This window comes from Sardina pilchardus, chromosome 7 (genome assembly GCF_963854185.1).
Source record: "Sardina pilchardus chromosome 7, fSarPil1.1, whole genome shotgun sequence".
Lineage (NCBI taxonomy): Eukaryota > Metazoa > Chordata > Actinopteri > Clupeiformes > Clupeidae > Sardina > Sardina pilchardus.
Genome location: NC_085000.1, coordinates 29,670,612 through 29,694,146, shown reverse-complemented (window position 1 = coordinate 29,694,146; position 23,535 = coordinate 29,670,612). Strand labels below are relative to the sequence as shown.

The window sequence follows — 23,535 nt, the reverse complement described above, 5'->3', positions numbered from 1 at the left end:
CCTCGTGGGGTTCCGACACAATGGGGTTCTAAAGGTTTTGCTGCTGTAGCCTTTGGAGTTGTGGACACCCACTGGCCACCCTATGGCCACCCCCTCTGTTTTGGAGATGTTGTGTCCGGACTATATGGTGTGACCGCAGATCAGCTGTTTTCTCCATGTCTGTGTGTGCATGTGTGTGTGTGTGTGTGTGTTTAGCAGTGGGTCGGCGGCTCATTTTAGCTTAGCGTTTGAGTGCCATCCAGCAAGAACTCTGCCATCTGTGCGAGGAGTCGGCATGGGGCCCCCGGTCCCCAGCCCCCAGCCCTTAGGGCCCGCTGCCAAAGCAGCCCCGTGTCCGGCACGCCGGGCATGTGGTCGGGGAGCTCCGGCTGCACAGCCTGCCCTGTGCCCTCCCTCCGGGTTTCCTCCTGGAGGGGCCCCCTGTGTCCGTATGGGCGTATCGGTGTCCCTGGAGCTCAAGCTGTATCCTCAGTTCATATATTATCGTATAGATCATCTCAGCTGCTAATTGGTTTTCCAAGTGGAGCTAGGCATCTGAGAGATTGTGTGTACATACAGAGAGAGAGAGAAGGAGATGTCCTGAAGCATTGGAGCAGGGGGTTTTCCACAAACCTGAAACTACAAACCTTATGCCACACACACACACACACACACACACACACACACACACACACACACACACACACACACACACACACACACACACACACACACACACATACAGACACACTCACTCACACACGCAGGCCCTGAGGGACGCCATTAAAATACCTCTGCCTCACGGTGGCTCACATGCACACGTGCTTATTATGCTTGCCTCGCCCAAGTCTCTAATCTTAACATGCTCTGGAAGCTTTTCTAAACGCACTACTTCTCCTCTGTGTGTTTCATGGCCCCTCTCTTGACGGTGGCGGTGGCGGTGGTGAGCTGCTGCCTGGACTCCCCACTGGGCTGTTTGGACGGGAGGGGAGGTGGGGGGGGGGTACTGGGCTCAGACGCACTAAGCCTCGGCATCCCCACTATTCTCAGGTCACCTTGCGCCATCCGTGGAAGACCACGGGCTTATCGCCATGCGCTGGAACCCAACCCCTAGTCATTTAGTCAAGGGGTTCGGAGGGCTCTGAGGGTTGGTACATGGTTTCTTGCTTGTGCTTTTCCAAGCGCAACTAGTACAGAGCTGGTAAAACGCACACACACACACACCTCTACAGTCATAAAAGAGAGCGAAGGCTTCGTCTCCTTCAAAAGAAACGAGCTGAGGTGCTCATTAGTGTGTGTGCATCTGAGCCTGCTCGCCTGGCCTTGCTTGGCACAGCAGGACCAGATTTCACTTCACACACACACACACACACACACACACACAGGAGGTTTGTGAAGTGTGAATGCAGCATGTGTGTGTGCAAACTAGAGTGTGTGAGGCAGAGGAGGGAGAGGAGGTGGAGAAACATGTGAATGTCCTCCTCGTGGTGGTTTTGAGATGCCCTCTCAGTCTCGGCCTCGCTCGCACTCTTGCAGTCGCACTCTCACTTCCCTCTCCCTCGGACTCCCCCCCACCCTGACAACTTTGTGCAGCCAGGGCCCAGTTAGTTAGGCTGCAGAGTCATGTGATCGGCTGCTGCGACAACCATTGGCCCGTGCAGCGGATTGGGGTCAGGACACTGTTAATGGGCAGTGGATGACACATTGACACGTACTCTGCGAAATTAACATAATGAAGGGTTCTCCACTTAATGGCGCATTGAGGACAAGAGCATAGAGGCCAGGTGTGCAACCTGAATGGCATTGTGCTGCAGTCTCTGCTTGGCACTGCTAGTTCTATTAGCACATAGCTGTTAGCCTCATGTGGTCTCTGTGTAGTGAGTAATGAGCTTGACCATTTTAAAGGTACTGCTAACCACATTAAGGGCCTAGAGTATGTTAATGAGGCCCGGCTGTGCTGTGATTGTGATGAGCTGATGTGGCTAGTAGTCGCTAGTTCTTATCACTGGCAGCGATTCATAGTTACTGCAACAGAGCGGGATTGTGTGTGTGTAGCTAGCTTGTGCGTGGAGTTCCCCCATCAAAGAATTATGGATGTCTAGAATGCTAAGTAGCTTAATGTCTAAGTTACAAATCCTAATGCCGTCATTGTGTGTGTCTCTACCATGTTCAGTCAGCTTTAGGGGATTTTTAAGGCTGAAAATGTGCTTTAGCGCATAATTGCATTATAATTGTCAGTAAACATAAAAGCAGTAACTCGGAGCGGCGAGCCTTGTGGGCAAACGCAGTGTGGCTTTGTCGGAATGCAGAGTACTGCTGTAACGTTAAGCACCCCCCCCCATCCTCTGCGACGTGGAAGTTGCTATGGTTACAAGGGTTCAGGCCTGCTGTACCTGTTGCCATGGGTGAGCAGTGTATGCGAAGGGAATGACGCAGGTTGTCACAAAATGAGCAACACGGGTCTCGGGGTGCATTGTCCACTGGCCAGACTGTCCAATGCCACGTGAATGCCCAATGAATCTGTCTCCCCAAAAGATGTCCATTTTTATCCACAGTTTTGGTTTCTCATGCATTCTAAAGAATGTGCGTCATGGTTGACCATGTGTTCTCCCTCCTCCTCCTCCTTCATAAGGTTTGGAGTGGCTGAACGAATTCATCAGTGGCACGTCAGTGCAAATTGCCCTTGACCAAAATGCTATTAGAAACTCTCCATCATGCCTCCATTTCATAATGCAGGGCTTTGGGCTTTCAGTGTGTTTCTACTCGTTAGCATGCAGCCTCAGATCAGTGTGAGAGAAGGCCTTACCGATCTGTTTCACCATATTCTCTCTGATTCCAGATCAGTTGATCAGAGGGCACACATCGAGCAATATAGATGCGTAGAATGACTGCAGTCACCACAACAGACCATTCACTCTGCATGCCACATGGCAGATGGAGAGAGAGAGAGAGGGAGAGAAAGAGAGAGAGAGGGAGAGGGAGAGAGAGAGAGACTGAGAGAGGATGGCGAGCGCAAGCCGATCGTGTGAGAATGAGTGGGCAGGTGCGTCGTGAGCATGACTCACCCTCACCAGTAGAGGAGAGGAGGGGTGGGGAGGGGTGGGGGAGAAGACATGTCTGACAAACAAGAGGGATGAGCAGAATACAGAGAGATGAGGCAAACCTACAGCAACGCCACCAGTCTAGCAGGAGGCTGGGGGACATTTTACAACGACTGATTAACAGGTGTGTGTGTGTGTGTGTGTGTGTGTGTGTGTGTGTGTGTGTGTGTGTATTTGTATTTGAGGGGCAGTCACCTCATTCCTTGTCTACTCCGTCCGTAGTGTTGCTCTGTTGATGTGCAACAGGGGAAGTCCATCATTTTTTGATTGATTGATGTGGTGGGAATCTGACCATGAGACATGTGAAGTGACGCTCCTGTCCTGTCCTGTACTGTCCTGTCCTGTACTGTCCTGTACCCTATCATGGTGTTGGGCTGCTGTCCAGCCCCGTCTGCCTCCCTCTGCTTACTGGCTGTTTTAATAAGGCTGCTGATGAAGAGCGCTTGTCCAGTGCTTGGTTTATGGGCCCCCCCCCACCCACACCACCCCTCCTCACTCCACCCCTCCTCACTGCTTTTAGCCTTGGCCTCCATGGGGTTTTGTTCTAGGAAAGAGAGGAGCAGGGAAGAAGGACGGGGCCGTGTAAATCCCCCCTCCCCTCCCCTCCCCTCCCCTCCCCTCTCCTCTCCTCCTCTCCTCTCCTCTCCCACCTGCTCCTGCCGCTCTCCTCTCTCCTCTCTCCTCTCCTCCCCTCTCCTCTCCTCTGTGCATTGCAGGACCTGGGTCAGGAGGTGAAATCTCGCCCAATTTAGTGCCGCGCCTCCGCGATCTCACCCAAGCCCTAGAAAGGCAAGCTGAGCCCCAGCCTGCCCTCCCCCCTGCTCACGACGTGTAGTGGACCTGACCACGTTTTCACCTGAGCAGGAGTGAGACTCACTAGAGCATCAACAGATGCTGTTTTTGTGCGTGTCTCTCTGTGTGTGTGTGTGACGGGTCACACAAACACACACACACACACACACACGCACACACACCTGTGTGTGACTTGTTCGAGAGAAAGGTCGATACCTGATCTCCTGTCGTATGTTTTGCATTATTGATTAGCTCGGGGGGGCGGCAGCCCTGCATGCAGTGGCAGGGGATGGATGGGGGAGGTGGCTGAGTGGGGACAGTGTTGTTAACGTCATAAGCCCCTTTCACATTCACCGAATTTAACGCTAAATCAGCCGAATTTAACGTTAAGGCTGTTCCTTTCACATTGACGACACGGGGTGGGGAGTCAACCCGCCTCGGCAATCCAACCCGTCTCGGGGGGTAGTATCAGAGCCGAGCCGTGTTGAATATGAAAGGAACAGAGGTCAACCCGCTATTAGGGGTGTGTGACTGATGACGTATTTAGCCAGGCAGGAGGTTAAAATACAGGAAACACACAAGAGACTAGGATAACTTTAGCTGCTGTGTCCATATATGTGTGTCCAACAATCACGTTTTTTATGCTGAGAGTGCCCTGAACCTCCTTTTCTCAGCACTTCGGTCAAGTGTTTATTGTTGCTAGGTTACCAAAACCGTCTGCTGCCAGCAGCACCTCTGTTTAGAAAGTTTGCCTAATGATAGCTAACTAGCCAACGAGCTAACTGTCAGAGCAGAAGTTGTTCAGGACTCAGCACACTGAAATATGACTTCGACAGACTAAAGGACCTCATTTGGCATTCAAATAACATAACAAGTGGCCCGCCATCATTTCGAAGCTAAACCACGTAGAACTAGCATGACAGTTGTGTTTATCAGTTTATCTCCGAGGTCCAAGGCATGCTTAACGTCATTGTTCACTCCCAAATTGCGTGTGACGTGCTGCTAGGCAACGCCTCCCATAACTCGCCTCTGAAACCGGCTTCAGACAACCCCGGGACCAGAACACGTCTACCTTTCACATTGCGAAATCCCCTGAACCCGCTATTTCTTAAACGCTAATGTATCGTTTCTGAATGTGAAAGGGGCTATAGTGGCTGCTTGCTTCCTAACCCCATTCAAACGCAATGCACTCTCCTCCTCTGCTATTCCCCTGGAGTCCACTAAACACCCGCTCTGGCCGCGCCTCCTCCTCCTCCTCCTCCTCGGCCTGCTCTTCATCATTTCATTAGGCGGGGCAGGAGACGTAGGGAGGAGATGGGATGTGGAAGTAGGTGTAGTCATAGAGCAGTGGGATCACGTCAGGCTATTTTCCAGACCGCTTCCCCTGTCGCACTCATGTGCTCGGTTCCTCGCCGGGTTGCTGTTGCCTTTTTGTTTGGCCCGTTGCTAGGCCCCCAGGAGCGTGCTCATCACATTCGTCAGTCTCTCCTGTCCGTATATATATTTCTTTTATGACTCTGCCCCCCCTTCCCCTCTCCCCTACTTCGCATTTCCAATCCTAGCTCTCCCAGTGGTGGCATGCATGGCAGTCAAGTCCAACACCCCCCCCCCCACACACACACACCCCCCTATTTTCTACACTCACATACACACACACACACACAAACACACACACAGACACACACTCACCGACACACTCTTCTGCAGTCTGTCAGCTGGGACTTCGGCAACAACTGCACTCTGGCTATATATATCTCCCCGGCGCATTCCTGCCAAAGCCAGAGGCCCTGTCGCGCTGCAGGCCTCTCTAAGCCCGTGTCGTGGGCAGGCCGGGCGCAGAGCGCTGCAGCTCTGCGGGCAGCACGGATGGCATAGCTGGCGCGCCCACAGATTCCAGTTCATTAAAGAGTGACTGACTGGGTGGCCCTTTTGATGGAGGAGAGGGAGGCTGGAGGACAGTATAGGAAACGCTGGCTTACCACTGCCAAATGTACACACACACATGCATGCATACGCTCTCACAGAGAGGGGCATGCTCGAAGTTACATAGTGTGCAGTGAGAGGCTCACAGACACTTATACTAGCATGGACACACACATTCACTCACACACACACACACAGTTTCATATACCCTCTGATCCTCACAAACGCCCTCCCCTCCCCCAGCGATCTCACCATTTCACAGCCTCTCGCCCTCAAGGGAGAGCACTCACATTTCTCTCTCAGCAGCACATGCGTACGGAGTAGAAATCTCTCACGTAGCTTGCAGCATAGCTTGCAAGGCACTGGCAATCCAGTGCTTCAGCTAGGATATCCAAGCACCCCACTATTCTTTACAGAGCCCTAATCCCACTGTCCCTTGTTGAGCTGAGCTCAGTAGTCCACAGCCTCACAGGGCCTCTCGGTTCCTGAAACTGAAGCGGTGTCATAACATCCTCAGGGGCTCTAGAATGAAAGTGGCGGTTTGTTTACCAGTTGAAGTCATGCACCTGTGTTTTTCTCTCTTTGTGATGGGTAGTCTTAAATAAACATCAATACCAGGATATGCCAGGCTACCTGGTAGCAGTCTTTATCATAAGCTGATCTACATCCTCGTTCCATGTCTTGTCAGGGCAGTCACAGCATTGTCAAATAGCAGGTAGTTGGTTTCTATTTGGTCAGAAATCATGGCAGCACATTATGCTTCCCTATTTGGTATAGGATCCTATGAGCTTAAGAGGAACGGTTCTGTTTCTGTTGTTAAAGGCATGAATCATGATGACCATGGAGGGGACCTTGCTAATATGTGACCCTGTAAAGCGGAACCAGTCGTTTCGGTAAAATTTAGTAAATTAAGTTATTGTGCTCACGTGAACGGCCATAAACTAAGCTTTCCAACGATATGTATATCGAGGGTATTACACAAACTATCGCTAAGATAACCGCATCCAAAGTTGACATGGTTCTCCTGTCATGATATGCCAGAAGAGGAGAAATCACCTGTTTAAGCGGCGCGTGCACAACGGGAATGACAGCAAATGTGTTGAATCTTCGCCGGGTTTAACAGTCAAAACGTAGGTTTTTCAGTGAAATGCGTTCATGATATGAAACTGTAGACTGTATACAGCCGAATTATGCGAAAACGTGAAATTCAACATTTTAACCCGGAAGTTTGTTATTGTTGATTTACTCAAAATAACGATGTGCGCAAAACGACTGATTTCGCTGTGAATGGTCACATATGTGGCCAGTGTGGTTTTAACATCTCTGGGGTGTCAGTGGTGTTATCTGTGGTAACTGGCTGCCAAACAGAGTTGATGATGTGCATGAATGCCTTTGTGTCCTCCATCTCAACCTTGTGTTTCTTTCTCTCTCTTCCAGCTATCCAGAACCCCAAGAACCCCAAAGAAGCACCCAAGTCCTTCAACTTTGATTACTCCTACTGGTCACACACCACTGTGAGTCTCAATATGTCCCTCTAGTCTGCAATTCATCTGATTATTTATGTTTTCTTTCCTCTTGGCTGTTAGCGTTAGCGAAGCTAGCACAAATGCCATCGTTATTGTCATTAAAGGGACACTTCACCGATTAGCATTAAGCTTTGTATTTGTTTTTGAATGGTCGTGCATCATTCCCTCAGTTTGCCTTGAGATGGGAGAAATACGGATTTCAATGAAACCCATGAATAGGACTTCCTGCTTTCAATGATGTAAAATGATGATTTTTACATCATTGAAAGCAGGAAGTCCAACATTGAAATCCGTATTTCTCCCATCTCAAGGCAAACTGAGGGAATGATGCACGACCATTCAAAAACATGACTGGTTTTCTAAAGATACAAAGCTTAATGCTGATCGGTGAAGTGTCCCTTTAAGCAATCTCAAACTGTAATGGAGTGTGTCAATGTCTGTGTTTCTCTTATTCCCTCTGCAGCCAGAGGACCCCAGCTTCGCCTCACAGTGCCTGGTATTCAATGACATTGGCAAAGAGATGCTCCAGCATGCCTTCGAGGGCTACAACGTCTGCATCTTCGCCTATGGCCAGACGGGCTCGGGCAAGTCCTACACCATGATGGGCAAACAGGAAGAAGGACAGGAAGGCATCATACCTCTGGTACCGCTCTGAGTCACACTCACAGATGCAGACAGACACTACCCTACACATATAGACATCATGATACCATAATGAATCATACTCTGAGTCTGCATTGCAGGTATACTTACAAACAAACAGAGACATATGCACTCTCACACACACAAACACACACACATACACAGACACACACACACACACTCTCTCACATAGATGCAGAGATGTATGCATGTTCATTTTTGCACCTTCCATTAAGTCGTTTGCTACGCCTGAACTCAGTGAGCCAGTGTTAGTCACAAGGGAACGTTTCCTTTCCGCTCTGTTTGTTAGTTCTGGCTCTAAGTAGCCGGCTCCCTTTGTGATTGGGCTACAAGTGTGGCTCCCTCCAGCGTCTCGAGATATTTTTGTGCCGTATCGATCGGGCTCTTTATTTCCTCTTGTCGTCTAATGCATCCCTCTCTCTCCCCCACCCATCCCCATTCCCATCCCCCAACACCATCCCTCTCTGCTGCAGCTCTGTGAAGATCTCTTTGAGAAAATCAATGACAACAACAATGGAGACATCTCCTTCTCGGTGGAGGTGAGTAGCCTGTGTACCCCTCAACCCCCCCCCCCCTCCCCATCAGTATCAAAGTCTGCCCAAGCTCTTTGGGGCTTCATCGTTGCCAGGAATGAGTCCCAGCCATGAGGTAATGGTGGCTTTCTCAGGCCGCCTCTCGGCTAAAAGAGATTGGCTGCTGCCCACGGCATTCAGTGGACCGAGTTACATGGCGCCATTCAAATGCTAATGGCCCCAACATGGAGATGTGTGTAGACATCCTATCCAAGATATTACAAATTAAAATGGCTCTGAATCAAAGGATTTTTTTTTTTAGTTTTGTGTGTGTGTGTGTGTGTGTGTGTGTGTGTGTGTGTGTGTGTACGAGTGAGGTGAGTGTTTCTCTGGCCAAATTTTCACTGCTGAATAGGAATAGTTAGTTTATTCATTCATTTTTATTGAACAGAGTGGCCTAGGCCTGCTGGGTAACAGATGAATAGCTGCCTGTTGTTGACCCCGTGTCCATGTCTCTGTGCAGGTCAGCTACATGGAGATCTACTGTGAGCGCGTGCGGGACCTGCTCAACCCCAAGAACAAAGGCAACCTGCGTGTGCGCGAGCATCCGCTGCTGGGGCCCTACGTGGAGGACCTGTCCAAACTGGCCGTCACCTCCTACACCGACATCGCCGACCTCATGGACGCCGGAAATAAGGCCAGGTAGAGAGAGCAAGATGGAGAGAGAAATGGGGAGAGGTGGAGATGGAGAAATTAGAGAGGGGGAGGGATTTTTTAGATAGAGAGAGAAATGGAGAGAGGTGGAGATGGAGAAATTAGAGAGGGGGAGGGATTTTTATGAATTGACGTTTGACAGAAAGTTCCAGAGGAAGACACATGGAGATGGACACAGGCAGACAGTTAGGCAGCCTGTTAAACTGGTTCCAGTTTGTTTATGTCCCTTCTTCAGATCTAGTGTTTGTTGTTGTTGACGTAAGGAGTGTTCCTGGAATATTAAGTAGGCTGCTTTGTTTGTTTCTGTTGTTTTGCGCTCATTTGAACTTCACAAGTGCGCTCCTCGTGCTCTTGCTGAAGCAGAGAAAAAGGGGGAAAACAAGGCGCACTGTTTGTCCCTGAGTGTTGTAGAAGGCTACGAAACGAGGCTGTAATTTGGGTCTAGAGTGGCGCTGGCTCTTCAGCCAGCCTGAAGCAGTGTTCTGCGCCAACACGAATACTGATACTGCAGACTGAGGGGCGAGGTCACAGAGTTCGTTCTCCTCTCAGGATGTGCTGACGGACTTTACCTGTTTCTGTCTGTTATGTATTTGGGCTTGTAAGAGAGAGGGAGGGAGAGAGATATAGAGGGTGGGTGGGGAGAGAGAGAGAGAGAGAGAGAGGCAGCGAGAGAGAAAGAGAGAGGGAGCGAGAGAAGGCATGGTGTCCCTGGAGGAAGAGTGGTGAGGATTTAATCTGCTTTGCTGAGTCACAAGGTGTATTTGTGGTAACGTTGCAGGTCACTCTCTCCACCTCCGGCCTCTGCCACCTCTTCCCAGGAAACTCCAATCCCACCAGTCATGCGATCAGCACCCAGGGCCTCGCATCACAGCCTTATCCCTGTCCCTCCTCCCACTCTTCCCACCGCCAGTCACCTCCCACTCAGGACTACTGTCCTCACTTCCTAAGAGATCATCAAAGCCTCTGATGCCTGGGTGTCTGTCGGCACAGCACTGAATGGACATGAGTCAGGCCCTGGTAAAAAAAGTCCCCCATCTTTATGAGGTGACGAGGAGATTATTTTACCGGGGTTGATAACACATGAGTGATGTCCATTAGGTCATGTCCCGTTTTCATACTGACATAATCCCTCTGCTGGACAGGGCAGGTTTCCCATCAATACGACAGGTGTTGGTCTCTCTCCAATGACCTCTGGCTTGTTTACTCGGTGTGTGTGTGTGTGTGTGTGTGTTTGTGTGTGTGTTGGCGCTCCTGTCCTCACAACTCACTCTCTGCTCTTCACCTCCAGGACGGTGGCCGCCACCAACATGAACGAGACCAGCAGCCGCTCGCACGCTGTCTTCACCATCGTCTTCACGCAGAAGAGGCACGACAACGAGACCGACCTCTCCACCGAAAAGGTCAGACGCCGCCGCTCCCTGAGGCCACGCGCCAGCCCACCGGCATTTCTATCCAGCCTTTGTTATTTCCCCTTCTTGCACTCTTAGTTGGGTGCAAAATACAAATCTGCCCCCCCTCCCCTCCAACATCCCCTCTTCTCTCAGTCACACCACCACCTCCACCACCACGACCTCCACCACCCCGCCCTGTCCCATAGCAGCATAGCAGAGCTTCCCACTCTTCCTGCCATTGTAGGGGTCATTGTCTGGATGTGTGGCGGCACAAAGCAGCGCCTGTGCTCTCCAGGCACACGGCAGCCATTGTGTCACCGCGGCTCTGCGCTGGCCGCACTGCAGGCCTGAAGGAAACTATTCCCCCTCTGGTTACAGTGACAACATTCCCCTTGATCTGGGAATAATGGAGAGCTTCCCCACAACTCATAACCGTCTCCTGTAAAATGTCAAGCCACAAGGTCCACCTCAAGTCTAGTTCACAAACTATTGTTCTTATTTGTTGTTGTTGTCTTTAGTTATGTCTTCATCAAACTGCTATGTTAAGGTTTGTAGGACATGATTGTTTTCATGTACTGTATGACCTTCACATGTGAAATTGTCCTTGAGGGGAAGATTGATTAAGATTAAGAGTCCAAACCCTTTTGTTTTATTTGATTCATACGACCTTGATTATTTTCTTATCTGACTTATCTAAATAGAGAAATGGGGTGTGGCGTGTTTGTCTTTTCTCTACCTTTGTGTCAGTTTCATTTGCATTGAAGGCCTGCTGAACTCCTCTTGTTTCAGGTCAGCAAAATCAGCCTGGTGGATCTGGCAGGTAGCGAGCGTGCTGACTCGACAGGAGCCAAGGGGACAAGGCTAAAGGTAGGACTTGGAATACAGTTTCAAGGCCACTTCCTTATGCGGGAGCTCCATCTAGATGTGTGTTTGTGTGTGTGTGTGTTCCTCCCTCCACATTAATATTCACTATAGATCTAGGTATTATATACACCACTTCAGCTACACATAATGTCACAATGTTTTCAGACGTAACAAGTTCCTTCACTAGTCTCGCCCTTTAAATACCACATAAGCAGCCCACACCTTGTTTGTTTTACAATTTGTTGACCCTCTTATTATAAAAGCATTTCTTCTTACATAGCAGTGCTCTAGTACTACTTGTCTGTCAAGATCTGCAGACGGCCATATGACCGGAAGCAATTTAGAGTTTGTTGTAGTATTGTTGGATCAAACACAGGGGTCAGATTAGTGGTATCTTGATGGCTTAGGGATATGTTTGTGTTTGCAGCGTGGCTATCACTCAGGGTGGAAAGCATGAATGAAGATAATAGTTAAAATGCAGGCTGCTAATCATGTTGTTCTTTGGACTTCACAGGAGGGAGCCAACATTAACAAATCCCTGACCACGTTGGGGAAGGTTATCTCTGCACTGGCTGAGGTGGTGAGTACCTCTTAAGGCAATCTGGCCTCTCAGTATGAGCGAAGTGTGTGTGTGTGTGTGTGTGTGTGTGTGTGTGTGTGTGTGTGTGTGTGTGTGTGTGTGTGTGTCTGTGTGTCTGTGTGTCTGTGTGTCTGTGTGTCTGTGTGTCTGTGTGTCTGTGTGTCTGTGTGTGTCTGTGTCCATGCTTATTTTTCCTGCCTGTAACTGGACTGCTCTCTCTCTTCCTTCTGCCAATGCTTTCCCTGCTCAGGATAACTGTACCAGCAAGGTAAAACCCCAACCCCCTCAGTCCTGCCCCCCCCCCCCCCCCCAACACAAAAATAACTAAATAAATAAGCCCTCTTCATTCCTTCTCTCTGTTCTCTCATAAACCTCTGACCCTCACTGCCCCCACCCCACCTAACCTTCATTAAGCGTGACACTGTGACCCCAAGTGTGACCCATTGGACAAACATGAAGATGAGCATGGAGATATGCCATACATCAACCCATCAACTCACTTAATGCATTTCAGCCACTCGTCTTTCTTCTCCACACTTTCTTCTCCTCTCGCAACAGAGAATAAAGGCGACATTTTGTGTGTGTGTGTGTATGTGCGTGTGTGTATAAACAGAGCAAGAAGAAGAAGAAGTCAGACTTCATCCCCTACAGAGATTCTGTGCTCACATGGCTGCTGCGGGAGAACTTGGGTAAGAGCTGAAAAAGAGCGGCGTGTGTTTTTGGGGAAGGGCCGTTGGGTAATCAATCACCAGCAGTTGTAGTTGTGGTTGTGGTGGCTGTGAGAAGAGAGAAGAGATGTGTGAGATGAGAGCAGTCAGCTGCTGCTCCCCTTATCGCTCATCTGACCTCACTTCCACATCTGCACCCAGCTATGACATGTGAGCGCGGGCGGCGCGTTAGCGTTAGCCTTTTTCCTGGAAAGGGTTATGTAAATGTATCCTGTTGATTGATGTTTTCATAATACACTGCAGTTAGGATTCTGCCAAACAGATTCTTTGTGATAAATATTCAACTTGCTCTGACTGTATGCATGCTATCCGTCCGGTGGCATTCTCGATCTGTCGCTAGGTTAGGCAGTTTGTTGTTATGGTAACAGTGCAGTGCTTTGGAGTGACACAGCGTTAATGTTGCTGTTGTGTGCTCAGGTGGAAACTCCCGGACCGCTATGGTGGCTGCGCTCAGTCCCGCCGACATCAACTACGACGAAACCCTCAGCACCCTGCGGTAAGCCCCCCCCCCCCACGCCCTGTCTGTAGAGCCCTACTTTATGACCCCCCCCCCCCCCCCACGCCCTGTCTGTAGAGCCCTACTTTATGACCCCCCCCAAGTCTGCTCTCTGGCGGTCATCTCAGTCCTTTAGCCCCCCCCCCCCCCCCCCCCCCCCATAACCCCCTCGACTGAATTGATGCATCTGTCAACATCTCTCTCTTCTTCGCCTTGACCACAGGTATGCAGACCGCGCCAAGCAGATCAAGTGCAATGCCGTCATCAACGAGGACCCCAATGCCAAGCTGGTGCGCGAGCTCAAGGATGAGGTCTACCGCCTCAAGGATCTGCTCCGCGCCCAAGGCCTGGGCGATATTCTGGACAGTAAGTCGGGCGGCAGTGCCCCCTCTGTTGGCCCCAGGGCCTCGTGCCATCTGGTTGGGGGGGGGAGGCGGGAAACCTAGAGCCATCACAAGCTTGGTACACACTGGCAAGGCGCTCTGCTCTCTCTTGTCTCACCCTCTTCCTATTCTCTCTATCTAACTACCTCTTTATTGTCAGTCTCTCTGATGTGCTAATATCATGTCCTCCATTCACCCTGCTTCCTGACTGTCTAAAGACCATTTCCACAAGACTGAGAAACACTTGGTCATGAAAAGAGCTCAGTTTAAGCTGCTTTTTTTTGGTCCTCATTGTTATTTGATAGAGGCCCTTTGGTCAAAGTCATCTAACAGATAAGAAGTGGAATACATTCAGGTGTAACTGAATTCTAGAAGTCAGCAATACAGCATAGTGGTGTTGAAATGTAGATGGAATATTTCATATTGTACAGTTAATTCCTGAAGTCTGCATGCTACAGACAGTAGTATAGTCTCATGTCCACCCTCCTGCTCATCCTCTATGAGCGGTTGACCGGGTGTGGACAGGTGTGTGCCTCAGTCAGCCATTCCTTTGCCAGTCCTCGCTCTGCTCTGACCTCTGATCTCTGACCTCTGATCTCTGACCTTTGACCCTTCTCGTGTTCTGCCCCGTGTTCCCTCCTCCAGTGGACCCAATGGGGGATGAGTGCCCGGGAAGCAAATGTGTGTATAAGTGTGATGGGCCTTGCACCATCCACCTCTCGCTCTCGCTCTTGCACTTGCACTCCTGCTTTCTCTCTCTCTCTCTCTTTCTCTCTCTCTCTTTCTCTTTCTCTCTCTCTCTCTCTTCCTCTTTCCCTCTCAGTAGGCTGATCATTGCTTCTGGCCCCCTCTCAATGCGAACCTCTTGGCTTTGCATGCCTTATTTTTCAGTTGACGCCCATGCTTTTAACACAAGGAGTCCCAGACAAATGACCTAGTGAAGGGGTTCGGGGTGGGAGCGGGGATGGGGAGGGTGGCTGCCAGGCTACCGTAGCATGCTCCTTTGACTGCTCGGCGCTTGCTCCAATTTGAATGCTATACTTTAAACAGTATGACCAGATGCTATTTAATTCCCCATTTAATTATTAGTATTTTATTATTAATATTAATATTTAGTGTTTGTTTGGTTTATTGGTTGTCTTCCTCTTCCCCCTATTTGTTCTCATTGTCCCCCATTTTATCTCTATAACCTTCTCTATTCAATCTTTGTCTTTCTCCTTTCTTGCCAGTGAAGCTTGTGTTGTTATCTCAATTGTTCATTGCAGGTGACAATGTTAGATCTCTTCTGATTTCTCAAATGGAGGCAGTGAGCAACCGAAGGACAGGTGCATTTCTTTGCCGTGCTGAGTTTGGCTAGACTTTTTAGAGGTAGTTTTAGAGCCAGTTAATGGTTAATAGTGTGATGTCTGGCCTGAAAAATGGTATATCTCTGTTAGTGTGCTCTCTGAGATGATACTGGCAAATGCTTTGTTCCCTTTTGTTGCTCTTTCCCAATTTGTACCTGTCCTGTTTCTATTCCTCCGACTCCTCCATTGTTATCTCCCTGGTTTCTCCTCAATTTATTTTCATACACATTTCTGAAGGATGTAGTAGCCCAAGTCGATCCTTTCCATTTAAATGCTACTTAAGGCACTAGTGCCAACAAAATGCAATATAAATGTGTATACATCTGTCTGGGAATTCTTGACGTACACCAGGCAGAAAATGCAAATGGTTTACTTCCCTCCGTACTCTCATTATATGCTAGAAAAAAAAATGGAACAGAAAATTAAGCCGTGAAACAGTCATGCTGTGGTTGCCCCCTTCTCTGGCCACCTTCTCAGCCACTGTAACAGTACACTTATACATGGGCTGCCCAGCGGTCATGTCTTTTCCGGAGAGTTCCATTTTTTCCGAGAGACATCTTTGAGTGGCCGTATTCCCGGCGACGGTGAATGAAAGGACAGATGTTGAAACCTCAGGGCTCTAGAGGGAGGTTTTGGCTGCGCTGAAGCTCGTCCTGCTCACCTGAAATGCTTTAAATGCTCCAGTGCCCCAATGCTGTCTGGCTGCTGCGAAGCGATGGTGGGCACGGTCACAGTTAGGCACGTGTGTGTGTGCGTGTGTGTGCGTGTGCGTGTATGTGTGTGCTTGTGCGTGTGCGCTTGTGCGTTTTGGAGAGAGAATATTTGACTGTGAGTGCCTGTGTGCAAGAAGGACCAAGACCTCACTGCACCAAAAGCCTGATGTTCTGCAGCATGTGGTGTTTTTGTCCCCCTCCCCCCACCTTTTCCCCTTGGCCTCTCCGCAGCCTCATGCCCCCCCCCCCTCTCTCTCTCGACAGAGTGTTGGCAGTTAGTTTTCACCCGGGCCAAAAACCATGGGGCGACATTAGGAGCACATCTTTAAGCCTGCATTTTCGCCCCTGAATATAAGGCCCTTCTGGCTGTAAGAACTCCTCTGTAAAGTGCACCTGTGAAAAGCATTATTTTCATGAGGTTTTGTAGGAGGTCAAACATATACATTCTTCAAGTTTGCTAGTTTTGTCCCTGGAGTGAAAACTACTGCCCTCCATTGCTCTCTGGTGTTTGTTTGTTTGTTTGTGTCCTTTGCTGTGAAACTCTGTGTCTGACTGTGGTCTCCTCCTCTTGTCTCTCTCTTTGTGTGTCTCTCTCTCTCTCTCTGTTTTTGTCTTTCCCTCTCCTGAACCTCCCCTTTTTATTGTCTTCCACACTTCCAAACCTGTCTCCTCCTTGTGGATCTTCGCTGTGCCTTCCCTCTCTGTCGCTCAGACCTGAAAGATATTCACAACAGTCAGCATAAATACTTGCTAGCCTCAGAGAACCAACGCCCTGGCCATTTCTCCACAGCCCCTATTGGTTCCCTGACAGCCTCCCCGTCCTCTGGCTCGCTCTGCAGCCAGGTGGGCCTGACGTCCGTCTCCAGCATCCAGGAGCGCATCATGTCCACGCCGGGAGGAGAGGAGGCCATCGAGCGGCTCAAGGTACTTCACCGACCCCCCCACCCCCCACCCCAGTAGTCCATGGCACCCTGGTGTCCCCTCAAAGTTACTGATCACATCAAATAACCTGGTGCTAGGATTTGGTGACACATTGAGTTTGATGGGACTGATTGGAACTGGGTCTCACTCTGCACACTGCTGCAATGGGTCTGGGTTAAAGCCCACAAGAGAACGGTTGTCCACTTAGCTGCATTGTGTATTGTTACAGTAGGTTAACGGTTGCAATAGCAACCTGCCTTACACTCATGATGATCCATGTAAGAACCTACTACTAGTATGTAGTGGAAGGCTGAAACACCCATAGGCCATTCTTGTGCGAAGTAATGTGTTCTTCTCGGTCTAAGCCCTGGTGAGATCTGTTTAAATGAAGATCTCTCACCGAGTAGACAGCTGATTAAGGATGCAAGAGGGTGCGCTGTATCACCATGGTAACCTCAGGGAGATGTCCCTGGGCTGATCTCTGCTTACATTGCCGTTGTGTTGGCAGATGATTTGTGGAAAAGTCTATTAGTTCTCTGAAATAGAAAGGGATTGATTGACCAGTTACATATCTCATCATTTCTACCAAATATATGGTTGAGTGTGTTCTGGGTTTTGTCCTTTTTCATTTAATCAATGTAGTGTAGGGTCTCTTTCTTTTTTTGCAAATAAGTATGTTGCTTATCCTAATTGATATTTTAGTCAAAATTGCCATAAATGTACGTTTTTCTTGTATACCATAATTTTATCTGTAACTAGCTTCCACTGTTGCTTTTACTCATCTATACCTCTTGTTGTCGACGAGAGGGCAAGGAGATGTACATCCATTAGGAGCTGCAGTTTCCATGGATACAGCGGTGCACGGCACTCAGTCACCCAGTGACGTCAGCTTCCAACGCAGTCAGGGAGGAAATCAGACGAAAATAGACCTGGCCTTCGTGGCTAACAAGCGTAAATGATAGAGAGAAAAAAAACACACGAAATTAGAAAGTGTGATGTGTGAGAAGTGTCCTCTTATCCCCCTTGGAGGACAAGCGTCCAGTCTGCTATGATTCATCACTTCCTTTGAGCGAAATTACGCCTTTAATTTGTGTTTACCAATTCCGAGTTCCCTTTCATCAAGTGCCTGTGTCAGTAATTAGCAGCGTCTCTCAACATGACATTTGACAACCCTGTTGTCCCCAAGTGGTAACTGTATTCAGTTGCCTACTCAAAGCCCGCACACCAGTCGTTCATCCTCAGTCAGAGAAGACCCCCAGCAGGTGTAAATTATTCACATGCATGTGGTCTAGTTGCCCTTATATGGAGGGCTCAGGTTGATCATGCCACGGCACACATATTTTCAGGCGAGGCACATGACAGTAACACGCTGTTCCTTCCTGTGGTGCTCGGACCCATTAGGAACGTCATTAACCATTCAAACTCTACAGGTTTCAGTCTTATGTAACTTAGGATCAGCCATATGGACGAGGGAAGGAGAAGCATCCATCCCAGATCATAAGCTTCCGCCACTCTGCTCTGTAAACATGCTCCAGAATTCCTGTGTAAAGGTGCTCCAGAATTCCTAGTGCAGCCGATAAGGCTATAAGGATAGCAAACAATGCGGCCCTCCAGGACAACAGATGGTTTAACCCTTTAGAAGAGGATCCAGAATGGGATGTGGCTTAGCGTTCAGATTTCCTGCGTGAGGCCAGATGGCCCCTGGGTCTTTTCTTCCTCTTAAGCCAGAACAATGACCGCAGAACACAATGAAAGTGCTTGGAGAATATGCACCTATTTCTGCCTGTCTGAGCGGTTTAGAGTTCAATTTTTTTGTTTCAGATTTCCCCCCAACATTATACAGGTTGGATTGAACTAATGCTCTCAAAATTACATGTAGCTGTTTTCATTTTAGAATGTGCCCAGCATTCTCCTCAGTTTATCACATTTTCTTGCCAGATATAGCGTTCAAAAGGGCAAAAGTAAGCCTCTTACAATGGTCCTGAAGCTTTTACTGTGTACCAGTGTGAACGCTTTATCTAGAACTTTCTGCTCACGCTTGACTGCTGAACCTTGAGTTAGTGTCACTGCCACTGCAGAAAGCACTGCAGGAAGGTTTTGGGTAACTGGACTCTGATGGAGGGGGCACTGAGTCCAAATCAATGACTCTGCAACCCAAGATGGGAACAGTTCTTTATACTTGAAGGAAAACTGCTGACTTAGTGATGCGCAGTGAGCAAGTTATTGCATTTTCTGTCATTTAGATACAGCTGCAGCTTATTCAATACACAACCCAAATGCAGAAGAATTCAGAAGAAAACTTTGCAAAGGCATACTGTATATTTATCTAGCAACTATATATAATGTTATGGTGTGTACTCAGTTGACCGCATGTGTTCTTGTTATCTTGTGGATTAGCCACCACTTAAAAAAATTCACAGGCCCTCTAAACTTTGAGGTTTGCCCTTGCCTTCAGTCCAGCATTTTAAGGAACCAATTTAGATTAGAGCAGATTTGAAGGGCCGAATGCTGACTACATCTGGCCTTCCCCCCTTCCCCTGCAGGAATCAGAGAAAATTATCGCAGAACTTAATGAAACTTGGGAAGAGAAGCTCCGCAAGACTGAGGCCATCCGAATGGAGAGGTAAGATGGACAAAAGAGACAATGGGTCCCCTAATGTTACATGAACAGAACTGCCGTCATGACATGTTTTTCCCTTTCATTTCATTTCATTTCATTTATTTATTTAAAGGACAGTGCACATTAATCAACATTACTGTAAATGTGCCAGTGTTAGCCAGCTGGCTAATTTTCAACTGTAGTCCTTTGGCAAGATGTTAATACTAGGCACAAGTGGCTAAAAAAAAGAACATATTAAATCACACAGCAATTGATATACAACAATAAAACAGACAGCCATAGGACTGGTTCCATTAAAACATTAAAACATAAGATATAACCATACAGCCATACATCCCTTAGGGGATCAATAACATAACCATCTATCCATCTTACTATCATACATACACTAAGGGTTACAGGACAGCTAATAGAGGCAGACAACCATGTATTATGAAAGGTGCTCACATTTTTGCATGGTCAAAAGCCAGTCCTTAAGATGGTGTGTGAATGTATGATGAGAGGTGGAATTTCTAATGTGCACTGGCAATTGGTTCCATAGTTTAGAGGCTCTCACAGAAAAGCATAATTGGCCAAAGGAACTGGACCTAAGAGGGACTGCACAGTCCCCTCTTAAGGCAGACCTTGTGGTTCTGCTGCTAGATGACTTCTGCTGTATAAAAGTGCAGAGTGGTGGGGGGGCCTTCCCATTAATGATCTTAAAAATTAGGCATGCATCACTGTATTTTAAAGTATTTTCCCAACTGAGCAAGTTATATTTGTTAAGAATGTTACAGTGGTGGTAAAGTTTGGGTTTTTTATCCAGGGTTTTGAGTGCTTGTTTGTGAAGTGACAAAATAGGCCTTAATGTTGAGCTACATACCTGGGTCCAGCTTGTCATACAATATGTTAGGTGAGGGGTTATCATAGCATTCATGTAAAGCTTTGCTACTGATGTTGTCAAACAGTTCCTTATATACCTAAAGTTTGCTAGGTTATATTTGGTTATTTGCACTACCTTTCTCACTTGATGTTTAAATGATAGAGTGGAGTCAAGAATAATGCCTAGATATTTAAACTGTGTAACTGTTTGAATGACCTCCCCAGACACACAGACATTGGGTTCACAGTGAGATACAGTGTTGCTTTTGCTAAAGAACATACAGACTGTCTTCTTAACATTGAGATACAGCTGTGAGCAAGTAAGCCATTTATGTACATGTACCATTATATCGCTGAGCTTGGCAGCCGCTTGGGCTTTAGTTTTTGCATGAACATATATGACTGTATCATCAGCATACATCTGAACCTCACATCCAGTGCACACTGATGGCAGGTCATTTATGTAGATGCTGAACAGAATAGGGCCCAGGACAGATCCCTGGGGAACACCCAGTTCGTTCTTCAGGGGTGGCGATGTCTCACCACTGACTCTCACACACTGAACTCTTTTGGTTGCAAGGGTGCGCCACTTTCCATTTAGAATTGCTATGCTGAAAGTTGGATTCTTTTAAGGTAGTATGGCCCACTTAAAGGAGAAATCCAGCTCATTTTCACATAGATCTCAAGGTCATGTGCACGGTATGAATGTCGGTATGAAAAAAAAAAAAACAGGAAACAATCAGTTATTCTTAGCTTGTGTTGCTAGATGGAGAGCTTCCAGGCAGCCATGGTGCTACACTCTGGGAGCATGTTCATGAGCCCCCATTTTCATGCCCCCAGAGTGAAGCCCTGTAGCTGCCTGGAAGCTCCAACTTGACAACCTTACAACTCAAGCTGGGTAAAGCCGATTGTTTTCATTTTTTTCATACAGACAGTATTCAGTGACTTTGAGAAACGTAAAATCTCTGTAAAAAATATTCTAGTCTGTTGTCCAAGGTTGTCTTCGGAAGCATAATTATAGTTTTTCCCGAGACCCGGAATTCCCTCGCTGGCCTGCCTCTCTCGGTCTCTCCCACTCCAGGGTCACACTACTCCTGCCCTGCCTTCACACGCCCAGCTGGTGCCTGTCACCGCCTGGCTCTGTGGGCTGCTGCCGCGGCACCCTGCATTACACACTGACCCATGCAGAGAAATGTATGCGAGTAACACACACACACACACACACACACACACACACACACTTACTCTCTCTCTCAGACACACACACACACACACACACACAAACAACATGCATACATATACTGTACACACCCATACATACACCATGCCATTCATCCTATGCAAGATGGTTGTGTATTTCTCGGTGCCTTCAAATGTCACCGGGCATTACCGCTGCTCCCTGAGACTCCACACCTCCCGCTGAGCGACAGAATCAGTAATGGAGTCACACGGCCCAGACGGGTGTCTCCGCAGAGTGACAGCACTGGGATTGGAAATCGAGTTGGTTCTTGCGCACCCCAGGCACCAGCATCTTTTGTTGACATCTGAAGGTTCCAGTTTAGCACAGGAAGCAGCTGGTGTAATTTGACAATTGTAAATGCCACACAGGATAATTAAATGTCATGTTTTTTGCTCTCTTTCTGTCTTTCTTTCTTTCTTTCTTTCTCTATTTCGTTCTTTCTTTCTCTCTCTCTCTCTTTCTCTCTTTCTGTCTCTCTTTCAAAATGTTTCATCTTCAGGGAGGCTCTCCTGGCTGAAATGGGCGTGGCAATCCGAGAGGATGGAGGAACGCTTGGCGTATTCTCACCGAAAAAGGTAAAAGGATCTCTTTTGGAAAAGCCGGTGGTATATAGGCCTACGGTGTTATTTTCTGTCTCTCTAGCCCCACATAAGATATTTCCCCTGGAAAACCACCACTAATTAATAAGAATTGCATGCAACCAGACGCTGAGAATAGAGCGACTGTCTGTCCATTGAAGAGGCGTCTAGTTGGGGCATCCTCACTAACCACAAGTCTGCCCATCGGGAGTTACTGCTCTCTCACACCATGTATAACCTCTCAGCTCTCACTGTCCGCTTCCTTCTTTTTGTTCACACCACCTCCTGTATGTCCTCTTCTTCTCCATGCCCATAATTATGTTATAGCCATATCCCGAAAGACCAACATCATTGTTTGGTGAAGACTTTGATAGTTTTTCAATGGACAAGGTTTGTGAAATGACTGATTTTCCCCTGTGTGTGCAGTCATAGGTGTTCTAGATGACCCCGTAGGTGAAGATTCTCTCCCACATTAGAGCAGTTTTGACGTGGCTGTTGTAGAGATACTGAAAACCAAACGTTTCTAAGACCCATATGATCCAGTAGGTAGTTAATATTCTCTCCCACATTAGAGCAGTTTTGACGTGGCTGTTGTAGAGATACTGAAAACCAAACGTTTCTAAGACCCTTCAGATCCAGTAGGTAGTGAATTTCGTAGCTAGGCAGTGCTCGAGGGCTTGTGCTCAGCCACAACAGTCCTCAGCTGCAGAGTTCTATTTCAAAGGCATGTGAAATTGAACCCCCTTGTTCTTGTGTCATAGCCATGCCTGACGGCAACTTAGAGTTTGAGTTTGTGACGGAGATATTGTGGGAGAAAGAGTGAATGCTCAGAAAGGAAAGGTTGGAGGGTACATTATTGGGAGGAAGGATAATGAGAGCAGACTAGGTGTCAAGAAAGAGAGACCGGTCAGTAGAGGTCAGAGGTGGGTGGGGGCCAGTAAGTAAGAAAGATTGAAAGATTGAAAGTGAGAGACGCATAGAGACACGTAGAGACAGACACACAGAGACAGGCCAGATGGATGCAGGTGTCGACACCCACTTAGCCAGACAGTGTAAGTGCTCTTTGTCACCCCCTACCCCCCCCCCCCCCCCTCACGTTAGGTTTGCTAACCCATCTCACGCACAGGCTAACGGATGCGTCAGACTGCGTCACATGGCTGCGATTTAAATCATGAGGGTGCACGGTTCTGTCATCTCATTATCTACCCCAGTAACCCTCATCTCACAGAGTGGTTGAGTGCAGCCAACACAATATTAGACACTCCTGTCCAGATCCACAAACCCCCTATGACTCACTGTGTCTTCCCCACCTTTTTCGCTTTGTTCTACTACACATACTGCCTTTGTGGACTGCTTTTGTTTGTCCTCTTTTTTAACATTTCTTTCTTCTTCTCTATCTCATTTGCTCTCCTGCATTCGCTCGCTGTCTTTCCATCACATAGCTTTTCGTAGAGAGACCATGTGATCTCTTCGCAGACTTAAATGGGGTCTTTTCGCCCAAGAAGGTTGGTGGCTTTAGCGGAGTTAGACTGGTGTTGTTTACAGTGCTATTGTAGAGTCTGAGCACGAGTTGTTGTGTTCACCTGTGGAGACCCCACCCTGTG

At 48.2% G+C, this 23,535-nt stretch overlaps 1 protein-coding gene across 4 annotated transcripts in view; it reads left to right on the top strand.

Annotated features, from left to right (window-relative positions):
- Positions 1-23,535, top strand: part of kif1b (kinesin family member 1B) — a 74,690-nt gene that overhangs the window by 14,037 nt on the left and 37,118 nt on the right. For 2 of the 4 annotated variants that reach the window (XM_062541717.1, XM_062541716.1), the window contains exons 3-15: positions 7,233-7,309; positions 7,785-7,964; positions 8,458-8,523; positions 9,020-9,198; positions 10,499-10,610; positions 11,391-11,468; positions 11,980-12,045; positions 12,659-12,734; positions 13,191-13,269; positions 13,493-13,635; positions 16,502-16,635; positions 19,176-19,255; positions 21,853-21,928. In XM_062541717.1, the coding sequence (XP_062397701.1) occupies positions 7,233-7,309; positions 7,785-7,964; positions 8,458-8,523; positions 9,020-9,198; positions 10,499-10,610; positions 11,391-11,468; positions 11,980-12,045; positions 12,659-12,734; positions 13,191-13,269; positions 13,493-13,635; positions 16,502-16,635; positions 19,176-19,255; positions 21,853-21,928 (1,346 nt within the window). Of the gene's footprint in view, positions 1-7,232; positions 7,310-7,784; positions 7,965-8,457; positions 8,524-9,019; positions 9,199-10,498; positions 10,611-11,390; positions 11,469-11,979; positions 12,046-12,295; positions 12,314-12,658; positions 12,735-13,190; positions 13,270-13,492; positions 13,636-14,917; positions 14,978-16,501; positions 16,636-19,175; positions 19,256-21,852; positions 21,929-23,535 lie in introns of all 4 variants that reach the window. The other 2 variants (XM_062541714.1, XM_062541715.1) reach the window with 2 other exon arrangements.